General features: G+C 51.7%; 1 protein-coding gene across 1 annotated transcript; it reads right to left on the bottom strand.

Annotated features, from left to right (window-relative positions):
- Positions 1 to 5,615: 5,615 nt before the first annotated feature.
- pop7 (POP7 homolog, ribonuclease P/MRP subunit) lies at positions 5,616 to 7,903 on the bottom strand. Its single transcript, NM_001097308.1, is given in 2 exon segments — positions 5,616 to 6,327; positions 7,887 to 7,903. A coding segment is annotated over 1 exon segment (384 nt). The 5' UTR covers positions 6,325 to 6,327; positions 7,887 to 7,903; the 3' UTR covers positions 5,616 to 5,940.
- Between the last annotated feature and the right edge of the window lie 3,549 nt (positions 7,904 to 11,452).

Below are 11,452 nucleotides of genomic sequence, written 5' to 3'. Positions count from 1 at the left end.
GTGAGTAATCGAGGAATGAATGGGTATTGGGGAGTTGTATCAAGGAGTCAGAACCTAGCAGTTGCAGCAGAAGGGAAAGGGACCAGACCAGTTAGTGACTAGGTTACACATCAACTATAAAACCCAGTGAGAGATGAGGAATGAAATGGATATTGGGGAGTTGTATCAGGAGTCAGAACCAGCAGTGCAGGGAAGGGAAAGGGACAGACACAGTGACAGTTACACATAACTATAAACCCAGTGAGAATGAGGAATGAATGGATATTGGGGAGTTGTATCAGGAGTCAGAACCAGCAGTGCAGGGAAGGGAAAGGGACAGACACAGTGACAGTTACACATAACTATAAACCCAGTGAGAATGAGGAATGAATGGTATTGGGGAGTTGTATCAGGAGTCAGAACCAGCAGTGCAGGGAAGGGAAAGGGACAGACACAGTGACAGTTACACATAACTATAAACCCAGTGAGAATGAGGATGAATGGGTATTGGGGAGTTGTATCAGGAGTCAGAACCAGCAGTGCAGGGAAGGGAAAGGGACAGACACAGTGACAGTTACACATAACTATAAACCCAGTGAGAATGAGGGATGAATGGGTATTGGGGAGTTGTATCAGGAGTCAGAACCAGCAGTGCAGGGAAGGGAAAGGGACAGACACAGTGACAGTTACACATAACTAAAACCCAGTGAGAATGAGGAATGAATGGATATTGGGGAGTTGTATCAGGAGTCAGAACCAGCAGTGCAGGGAAGGGAAAGGGACAGACACAGTGACAGTTACACATAACTATAAACCCAGTGAGAATGAGGAATGAATGGGTATTGGGAGTTGTATCAGGAGTCAGAACCAGCAGTGCAGGGAAGGGAAAGGGACAGACACAGTGACAGTTACACATAACTATAAACCCAGTGAGAATGAGGAATGAATGGGTATTGGGGAGTTGTATCAGGAGTCAGAACCAGCAGTGCAGGGAAGGGAAAGGGACAGACACAGTGACAGTTACACATAACTATAAACCCAGTGAGAATGAGGAATGAATGGGTATTGGGGAGTTGTATCAGGAGTCAGAACCAGCAGTGCAGGGAAGGGAAAGGGACAGACACAGTGACAGTTACACATAACTATAAACCCAGTGAGAATGAGGAATGAATGGGTATTGGGGAGTTGTATCAGGAGTCAGAACCAGCAGTGCAGGGAAGGGAAAGGGACAGACACAGTGACAGTTACACATAACTATAAACCCAGTGAGAATGAGGGATGAATGGGTATTGGGGAGTTGTATCAGGAGTCAGAACCAGCAGTGCAGGGAAGGGAAAGGGACAGACACAGTGACAGTTACACATAACTATAAACCCAGTGAGAATGAGGGATGAATGGATATTGGGGAGTTGTATCAGGAGTCAGAACCAGCAGTGCAGGGAAGGGAAAGGGACAGACACAGTGACAGTTACACATAACTATAAACCCAGTGAGAATGAGGAATGAATGGATATTGGGGAGTTGTATCAGGAGTCAGAACCAGCAGTGCAGGGAAGGGGAAGGGACAGACACAGTGACAGTTACACATAACTATAAACCCAGTGAGAATGAGGAATGAATGGATATTGGGGAGTTGTATCAGGAGTCAGAACCAGCAGTGCAGGGAAGGGAAAGGGACAGGTTTATATCCACCATGTTGGTGCCGCTGGTCAATGCCAGTTAGGGATTTGCCCCTGAGCATAGGGGTGGCCATCAATAAATGCAGTGGTGCAATTTCTGTTTGCCCTTCCCCTCTGGGCCCCTGTACTTACATGGCAGTCACTCTCCTGGGGGGCTGTAAAGGGCAAATAGACCTGCACTAGCAGCCGCCCTGTTACCTAGGGGTAATAGGGTACAGGTTTGGCGCTGGGGGCACATGCAGGCAGTGGGGCAGATTCCTCAGAGAGCAGGGGGTACTTACAGTTTGATTTCCAGGTCCCACTGAAGGGGCAGGGGGTAAATAGGGATAAGTGGGAGCCCCCAGTCTCTATCCCATTCGTTAGCAGATTGTATAAGGTGTAACTACGGGAACTCTTGCACACTCTGCAGGCCGGAGTTGGAATTGCCCCTGATGTCTGTAGAAGGGCAAAAATCATACACAGTCCGGGGGGCTCCATCTAATATCTTTATAGGCAGATACATGGGGGGGGGGGGGGGCACCCATGAGGATTTAGGGCAAGTGCTATTGACTAACAATCATTGTAAGGGCCTCCCCCCCGTGTGGGCGGAGCTATTAGTCTGTCAATGTGGGTTTCTCAGTGTGGGTGCTGCCACCTGGTGGCCTCAATAGGGAGTTGCATGTCGCTGCTTTTAGCTGAATGCTATTGATTGCACAGAGGGGTATGTGGGGGGGGGGGGGTATTTATTCACTATTTGCCCCATTCTCAGCCAGTTACTCACCTACAAGGTCATGGATTGGTCATTTCTGCGCCAGGGATATTTATTTAAATCTTTTTTTAAAATAAAACTTAGTTTAACATGTTTGTAATGGTTGCTAGGTTAAGTTCCTAGCAACCAACTGCACAATATGATGTTTTGCAGGTACCAATCCTATCACACATTGGATAGCTTCTGTTTTGGGCATATTTTCAGGTGGATTTTATTTTTAAACCTTTATCAGGTCAATACTAAACTAGCCATGCACTTGTAGTGGTTGTTATGGTAGCTGCAAAAACGGCTTCGTCAGCACTCGGAACAGCCATGGCATTTAAAAGAAACCTTTATTCATTCCATTTAAAAACACATAGAGGCCTTACGCGTTTCGTGCACTAGGCACTTATTCATAGGCATATATTGGACAAACGAAAAAAGATTTAAATAGTCTATGCATTAGTGACATCACACAATTAAAACCAATAGAAATCAAGGAGGAACGAAAAAAGGTGGGATTACAAACGAAACAAGCAATTAACCATAGCCACTTATTTAGGAGGTACATAACAGTTAATGTCAAAAGCAGAGTTTAAACCATGTGGATGGCGAGTGCCCAAAAGAAAAATCCATTTAACTTCTGCTCTTAAAAGTCTAGTCCATAGATCACTATCTCTCTCATCTGGAAGGATTCTATCTATTACTTGGATTTGCAACAAAGAATCATCCCCATTGCAACAATTTATAAAATGTCTTGAAACTGGACTGTTTCCATTCTTTGCCACTATGTGTCCAATGTGCTCCCGCATTCTACACTTCAGTGAACGGATTGTGCATCCCACATACTGAATAGAACAACGGGCACAAGTTAATAGATATACTACATGATGGGTATTGCAATTAGCATAAAATCGCATTTTAAAAGTTCTATGGGTAACCGAACTCACAAATTCTACAGAGCAATTGACATGTGTACAAGTGATGCACCTCCGTGCGCCACATTGATATGTTCCACAAGTCGTGAGCCATGTAGATTTAGCTGATTTTGATTTCTAAATTGTCGGGGATAGAACATTTCCCAAAGTTGAAGCTCTGCGTGTAACAAACTTACATCCATTTTTTAAAACGGAAGCAAGTTGAGAATCATTATATAAAACCGGTAGAAATTTCTGTATAACATTTTTTATTTCATAAAACTGTCTACTGTATGTCGTTATGAAAATAGGAACATTAAAATTACTTACAGATTGTTTTTTTGTTATTCTCTTGTTTTTTTGTGTTATTAACCGATCCATTGATTTTCTCGTTAGTAAATCTAAACGACTCTTGCATAAGGAGTTTGCAAATGCTGGAATGAGGAGATTCATGGTATAGCCCCGTTCCAAAAAGCGATCCCTTAAAAGGCACGCTTGCTTTACAAAGGCCTCATCCGTACTGCAATTTCTTCTCAATCTAAGAAATTGACCTAAAGGGATGCCCTTAAAAAGGTGACTAGGGTGACATGAATCTGCCCTCAAAAGTGAGTTCCCTGAACATGGTTTCCTATATGTGTCAGTCTCAATATGTGTACCAAACCCTCTTAACTCGAGGTCCAAAAACGTGATATTGGTAGAGCTAAAATTGCTAGTGAACTTTAAATTCAACTCATTATTGTTCAAATGATCTACAAACTGTGAGAATGTGCTCTCAGTGTCCTTCCAAATAAAGATAAGATTGTCCACATATCTTTTATACACCACAACGTGAGACAAAAAAGGTGAATCACCTCCAAAGATGTGGGACTCCTCCCACCAACCCATGTAGAGGTTGGCATAAGATGGCGCAAATTTGGCACCCATGGACGTCCCACATCTTTGGAGGTAGAAATTACCATCAAACTTAAAAAAATTATGTGTTAACAAATGAGAAATGGCATCCAAAATAAAGTCTTTCAAAAGGCTATCATACGTGCTGTACCTATCCAGATGATAAGAAACTGCACGTAGACCCCTATCATGTGGGATACAGGAATAAAGAGATGTGACATCCACCGTGCCCCAAGAATATGAAGAGTGCCATTGACAATCATTAAGTATTTGTAAAATGTGCTTAGTGTCTTGTACATAAGATGCCAAACGTGTAACCAAAGGTTGTAATAGAATATCAATATACTCCGATAACCTCTCATTAAGAGACTGTATACCTGACACTATGGGCCTCCCCACCGGTGGGCACTCAACTTTATGCACCTTAGGCAGATGATAAAAAATGGGAGTTTTTGTTTCACTAGGGATTAAATAGTTTTTAACCCTCAAACTGATGACTCCGTTAGACTGTGCATTAGAGACCAATGTCTCAAGTTCATTCTTAAAGATTATAGAGGGATTTGAACGTAGCTTTTGATAGGTGGTAATATCCCTTAACTGCCGCATTGCTTCAGTTCTATAGGCTGCGGCATCCATGACCACAATCATTCCTCCCTTGTCTGCATTCTTAATAACTATCGATTCGTCACCTTTTAGTTGAGCTAGGGCCTGTAGCTCCCTAGCAACCAATTACACTTGAATAGCCCTTTCTTACACTGATGTGTCTGTAATGACTCTGGCTACAGATATGTCAGTTTATTTTTCATATATTCACTGAGTCACTTGTTACATATTTACAGTGGTTGCCAGGGCAAGCTCCTAGCAACCCCTTGCACTTACATTTTATGTATTAGATACATAATCTCTCCTGCGGTTGCCGGGGTCAGTTCACGGTAACCATTTGTGCTTTATAGAGCCTGTACGGGCTGACGCACCTATTCCCTAAGTAAGTGGAGGCGGAGCCTAAAGAAACATAACGGGAAACCCGGAGCAGTTGGGACCTCCCACTTTTCCCCAGTTGGGGGGCAGGCAGCAGATTTAACCCTTTACACACCATTAGAAGCTGGAATGCGCTATGGGCCCCTAGCAACAGAATGGGTTGCTATGGTGCAAATGCCGAGGGGGCTCAGTTGTCCTTATGAAGAGGTGTGGGGTCCATTTTCCATCCATTCCCTCAGCCCCTCCCCCTTTACTCCACCCCAGCCCCTCCCACCCCACTCCTTTACTCCCCCTCAGCCCCCCCCCCTTTTATTCCAGCTCAACCCAGCCCCCCCAACCCCATTCCTTTACTGCACCTCAGCCCCCTCTGTAATTCCTACTCAGGCCCTCCCCCTTTACTCCAGCCCCTCCCCCTTTACATTCCATGTAGAGAGAAACATCACATGACCAGAATGATTTAATGGATGACTGACACAAGAGGCAGGAATTACTGAGCGTCTCTCTGAGCATGTGCAGTGGCTGTGAGCCCCCGCCCCCTCTGTGTCAGGGGCACTGCACATGCTCAGTGTGCGTTGGTGCAGCTGATTGGCTGGTACAGAAGCCACAAGCTTGGGCGCAGGTCCGGTTGCTGGAATGGTAAGTAGGGACGTCCCAACATGGAGAGAATGTGGCGCCACAGGGGGATCGGCCAATCAGCGCTGCCCCTGGCACCATTGGCAATAAGGGCTGTTACCAAGGGAACATAAGTACCATTGCCCCGGGCAGCCCCTCACTCTCCCTGCGGCCGATATACGCGGATATGAATGGCAGAGTTATTCCGGTTCCGGGCTCCGGGTTCCATGTCCTCCCCACCCTCGGGTTCTAGATCGTCGGTGAGTTCCACGGTGGAGGTGCTGGGGGAGAGGAGCAGGGTGCCGGGGTGGGACAGCTGCAGCTGCAGCGCCAGGTTAATGGCTCGCCCAATGGCCAGGCCCAAACCGTGCACCCGAACTTCCCTCAAGCCCCCGGCACCGAGAAGCTGGCGGCACCGAGCCAACTGGGCCCGGAAATCAGTCTTTGTATTGACATAAATGTCACTTGGGCTCCGAGGCGGCCGGGGGGCGGGGCGACGTGTGTGAAGGCCCCGCCCAGGAAGTGATTTCTGTTCCGCCATCTCCTAAAGGGGAAGATAAGCAGTTATTTACCATCCAGAACCAGCTGTGCGGCCCAACAGTCTCCTTCCCACTAACAGAACCGGCCCAACAGTCTCCTTCCCGCTAACAGAACCGGCCCAACAGTCTCCTTCCCGCTAACAGAACCGGCCCAACAGTCTCCTTCCCGCTAACAGAACCGGCCCAACAGTCTCCTTCCCGCTAACAGAACGGCCAACAGTCTCCTTCCCGCTAACAGAAACCGGCCCAACAGTCTGCCTTCCCGCTAACAGAAAACCAGTCTCCTTCCCAAACAGAACCGGCCCAACAGTCTCCTTCCCGCTAACAGAACCGGCCCAACAGTCTCCTTCCCGCTAACAGAACCGGCCAACAGTCCTCCTTCCGCTAACAGAACCGCCCAACAGTCCTCCTTCCCGCTAACAGAACGCGGCCCAACAGTCTCCTTCCCGCTAACAGAACCGGCCCAACAGTCTCCTTCCCGCTAACAGAACCGGCCCAACAGTCTCCTTCCCGCTAACAGAACCGGCCCAACAGTCTCCTTCCCGCTAACAGAACCGGCCCAACAGTCTCCTTCCCGCTAATAGAACCGGGTAAGGGGGTAGGGGGGCCCGGGGTAGGGGTAGGGGGGCCCGGTAAGGGTAGGGGGCCCGGTAAGGGGTAGGGGGGGCCCGGGGAGGGGGTAGGGGGGGCCCGGGGGAGGGGTAGGGGGGCCCGGGGGAGGGGGTAGGGGGGCCCGGTAAGGGGTAGGGGGGGCCGGGGGAGGGCAAGGGGGGGCCCGGGGAGGGCCCGGGTAGGGGGGGCCGGGTAAGGGGCAGGGGGGGCCCGGGTTAAGGGGGCAGGGGGGTAGGGGGGGCCGGGGGAGGGCAGGGGCGGGGCCCGGGGGAGGGGTAGAGGGGCCGGGGGGAGGGGGAGGGGGGGCCCGGGGGAGGGGGGCGCCGGGTAAGGGGCAGGGGGGGCCCCGGGGAGGGCAGGGGGGGCCCCGGGGAGGGGTAGGGGGCCCGGGTAAGGGGCAGGGGGGGCCCGGGGGAGGGGCAGGGGGGGCCCCGGGGGGAGGGGTAGGGGGCCTGGGGGAGGGGTAGGGGGGGCCGGGGGAGGGGGAGGGGTAGGGGGGCCCGGGGGAGGGGTAGGGGGGCCTGGGGGAGGGGTAGGGGGGCCCGGGGTAAGGGGCAGGGGGGGCCCGGGTAAGGGGCAGGGGGGCCCGGGTGAGGGGCAGGGGGGCCCGGGGGGAGGGGTAGGGGGGCATGGGGGAGGGGTAGGGGGGCCCGGGTAAGGGGCAGGGGGGCCCGGGGGAGGGGTAGGGGGCCTGGGGGAGGGGTAGGGGGGGCCCGGGTAAGGGGGGTAGGGGGGGGAGGGCAGGGGGGAGGGCAGGGGGGCAGGGGGGGGAGGGGGCCCGGTGGGAGGGGGAGGGGGGCCGGGGGAGGGGAGGGGGGGCCCGGGTAAGGGGTAGGGGGGGCCCGGGTAAGGGGTAGGGGGGGCCCGGGGGAGGGCCCGGGGGGGGGGGGCCCGGGGGAGGGGATGAGGAGTCGGACACACTAGGGAAGGAGAGACCCGTTACCCATCATACCTCACTTCAGCTCTCCCTACACAATGACAGACGGATCGCCGCTTAGGACATGTTTTTTTAAGGAGAGCCGCTTCTGACGCAATAAAGAGAGGCCCCTTAGTACCGAGTAATAACTGCGCGCCAGAGGGAGGCGCTTCCCCACACGCATGCGCAGAGCTGTGCGGAGACACTCGGGCGCCATGTTTGCTGCTGGAGATATCGGAAAGCTGTGGCCTCTCACTTCCGGTTTCCTGCTAATGGGCCCTGAGTATGAAATGGGGGCGGCGCTTCTGTTGTGCCTTCTGCCCCTTATATACCCCCATATATATATATATACCCAGTGGGGTTAGGGAAGGCCCCCGTGTCCCAAGGAGAGAAGGCCCCGGTACCAGCCCAGTGGGTTCCACATTACAGAGTTTATTGTATGGTCCCTGTATATATAGGTAGTGGCCGGGAGTCCCAAGATGGATGCCCTTTACTGGAACAGATCCCTACAGGCAGCGGTGGCTCAGGGGTTAATCCTATGCCTGGGGTACTAACCCTTACGTTCCCCTATGGTGGGGCGGCAGCCGCTATTATATACCCTGCTGCCATTACTTATCCTCACTGGGGCCAATGGCCCCCTAGCCCATACCTCCCAACATTTGAAAAATGAAAAGAGGGACAAAAAGTTTTGGCGCGCGCAGCACTGCAATTTTTGACCACACCCACTTTTGTGGCCACACCCCAATTACCACACCCCATTTTTAAAAAAAATACTCCTTTTATATAGATGAAATGGCGGGATCAGACGCAAATGTGCTATACCCTCATACTGTACTGCCTAAGGGAAACAATATAGCAACTCCTACATATAAATACAAATATAGAGAGAAGGCAGTCAGTTATATGTGAGTTATAACTATGTACCAGTTTTGCCCCCCATACACAGGTGCCCCCCATACACAGGTGCCCCCCATACACAGGAGCCCTCATACACAGTACCCCCATACACTGTACCCCCATACACAGGTGACCCCCATACACAGTACCCCCATACACAGGTGCCCCCATACACAGTACCCCCATACACAAGTGCCCCCCATACACAGGTGCCCCCCATACACAGATGCCCCCCATACACAGTACCCCCATACACAGGTGCCCCCCATACACAGGAGCCCCCATACACAGTACCCCCATACACTGTACCCCCATACACAGGTGACCCCCATAGACAGGAGCCCCCCATGCACAGTACCCCCATACACAGTAGCCCCCTATACACAGTAGCCCCCCATACACAGTAGCCCCCATACACAGTACCCCCATACACAGTACCCCCATACACAGTAGCCCCCCCATACACAGTACCCTCATACACAGGTGCCCCCATACACAGTACCCCCATACACAGTAGCCCCCCCATACACAGTACCCCCATACACAGGTGCCCCCATACACAGTAGCCCCCTATACACAGTAGCCCCCATACACAGTACCCCCCACAGTAGCCCCCCCATACACAGTACCCTCATACACAGGTGCCCCCATACACAGTAGCCCCCTATACACAGTAGCCCCCCCATACACAGTACCCCCCACAGTAGCCCCCCCATACACAGTACCCTCATACACAGTACCCCCATACACAGTAGCCCCCCCATACACAGTACCCCCATACACAGGTGCCCCCATACACAGTAGCCCCCTATACACAGTAGCCCCCCATACACATTACCCCCCACAGTAGCTCCTCCTTCGTCTGCGGCTCCTCTCCTTATACAGCGCGACAGGCCCTTTATATGGTTGCGCCCGTGCGTAATGACGTCCCACCCACAGGCGCACCCTTATAAACGGTCCTGTTGCGCTGTATAAGGAGCCGCATAACGAGTAAAGCCGCCGGGGAAGTCGGAACGTCCGGCCCCAGCCAGCGCATTCATGGAACTATCCGGGACAGCGGGATGCGCCATGAAAAGCGGGACAGTTGGGGGGTATGTGGCTGCTAGATTTTATGCATGAGCGATACCTATTCCCCTGCATGCTGTGCCAGAGATTCCCAGAGAGATATATGTTAGGGGTGGGAAGGTGAAACTGCCCAGCAGCCTCTTCTGCCTGATAAAAGCCCCCCCAGCCCCTGACCCACTGAGCAGGAGAGGGATGCCGCCAATGCCAATAGTTAACCCTTGCCTCTCACAAATGCCCCTCCCAGGAAAATTAAACATCAAGGTAAGGCTGTGAGCTTGAGTGTAGCAGGGGAGATTGAAGAGTTAAGGGGGCGGGGCTTTATTCCCAGAGCAGGCACAGCAACCAATTAAATGGCAAAGCTGAAAAGCGGGACATCTAACAGCGAGTCCGGGACAGCGGGAAGTGCCACAAATATCGGGACTGTCCCGCTAAAAGCGAGAGGGTTGGGAGGTATGCCCTAGGGCACAATGGCTTCTGGGGCCTACAGGCTGCCCCCAGGCTCACATGGAGCTCTGCTTGGGGCACAGCCATAGAGGAAGCCACACCCTCCTGCTAGGCACTATATCAGCCAGCAGGGGGAGGGGTCAACCTGACTAACCTATAGGGAATAGTGTTAGAACTGTAACTCAACTGCAGGGACTCTTACCCAATAACAATAGAGGTTCGAAGAGGTAGGGGATAAAGCCATAGGGAGCTTAACCCTACGGGTCCCTACATATATTTATATATAGTGATCCTACCCCCCTTCTATATTTATATATAGTGACCCCCCCTTAACTGCCCCCCCCCCAGTGTAACCAATCCCAACTGGGCCAGCCTTTCCCCATAACTGAGCCCATTCCCTTTATCAGCTTAGTCACTCTTCCCTGTACTTTCTCTATTTCATTACTGCCCCCCCTTATATATTTATATATAGTGACCCCCCCTTAACTGCCCCCCCCCCCCAGTGTAACCAATCCCAACTGGGCCAGCCTTTCCCCATAACTGAGCCCATTCCCTTTATCAGCTTAGTCACTCTTCCCTGTACTTTCTCTATTTCATTACTGCCCCCCCTTATATATTTATATATAGTGACCCCCCCTTAACTGCCCCCCCCCCCAGTGTAACCAATCCCAACTGGGCCAGCCTTTCCCCATAACTGAGCCCATTCCCTTTATCAGCTTAGTCACTCTTCCCTGTACTTTCTCTATTTCATTACTGCCCCCCCTTATATATTTATATATAGTGACCCCCCCTTAACTGCCCCCCCCCCCCAGTGTAACCAATCCCAACTGGGCCAGCCTTTCCCCATAACTGAGCCCATTCCCTTTATCAGCTTAGTCGCTCTTCCCTGTACTTTCTCTATTTCATTACTGCCCCCCCTTATATATTTATATATAGTGACCCCCCCCCCCCCAGTGTAACCAATCCCAACTGGGCCAGCCTTTCCCCATAACTGAGCCCATTCCCTTTATCAGCTTAGTCGCTCTTCCCTGTACTTTCTCTATTTCATTACTGCCCCCCCTTATATATTTATATATAGTGACCCCCCCTTAACTGCCCCCCCCCCAGTGTAACCAATCCCAACTGGGCCAGCCTTTCCCCATAACTGAGCCCATTCCCTTTATCAGCTTAGTCGCTCTTCCCTGTACTTTCTCTAT

The sequence above is a fragment of the Xenopus tropicalis genome, chromosome 3 (assembly GCF_000004195.4).
Source record: "Xenopus tropicalis strain Nigerian chromosome 3, UCB_Xtro_10.0, whole genome shotgun sequence".
NCBI classification, from domain to species: Eukaryota; Metazoa; Chordata; class Amphibia; order Anura; family Pipidae; genus Xenopus; species Xenopus tropicalis.
Note: the sequence above shows the minus strand (reverse complement) of the source record. Positions and strands in the feature narration are given on the sequence as shown.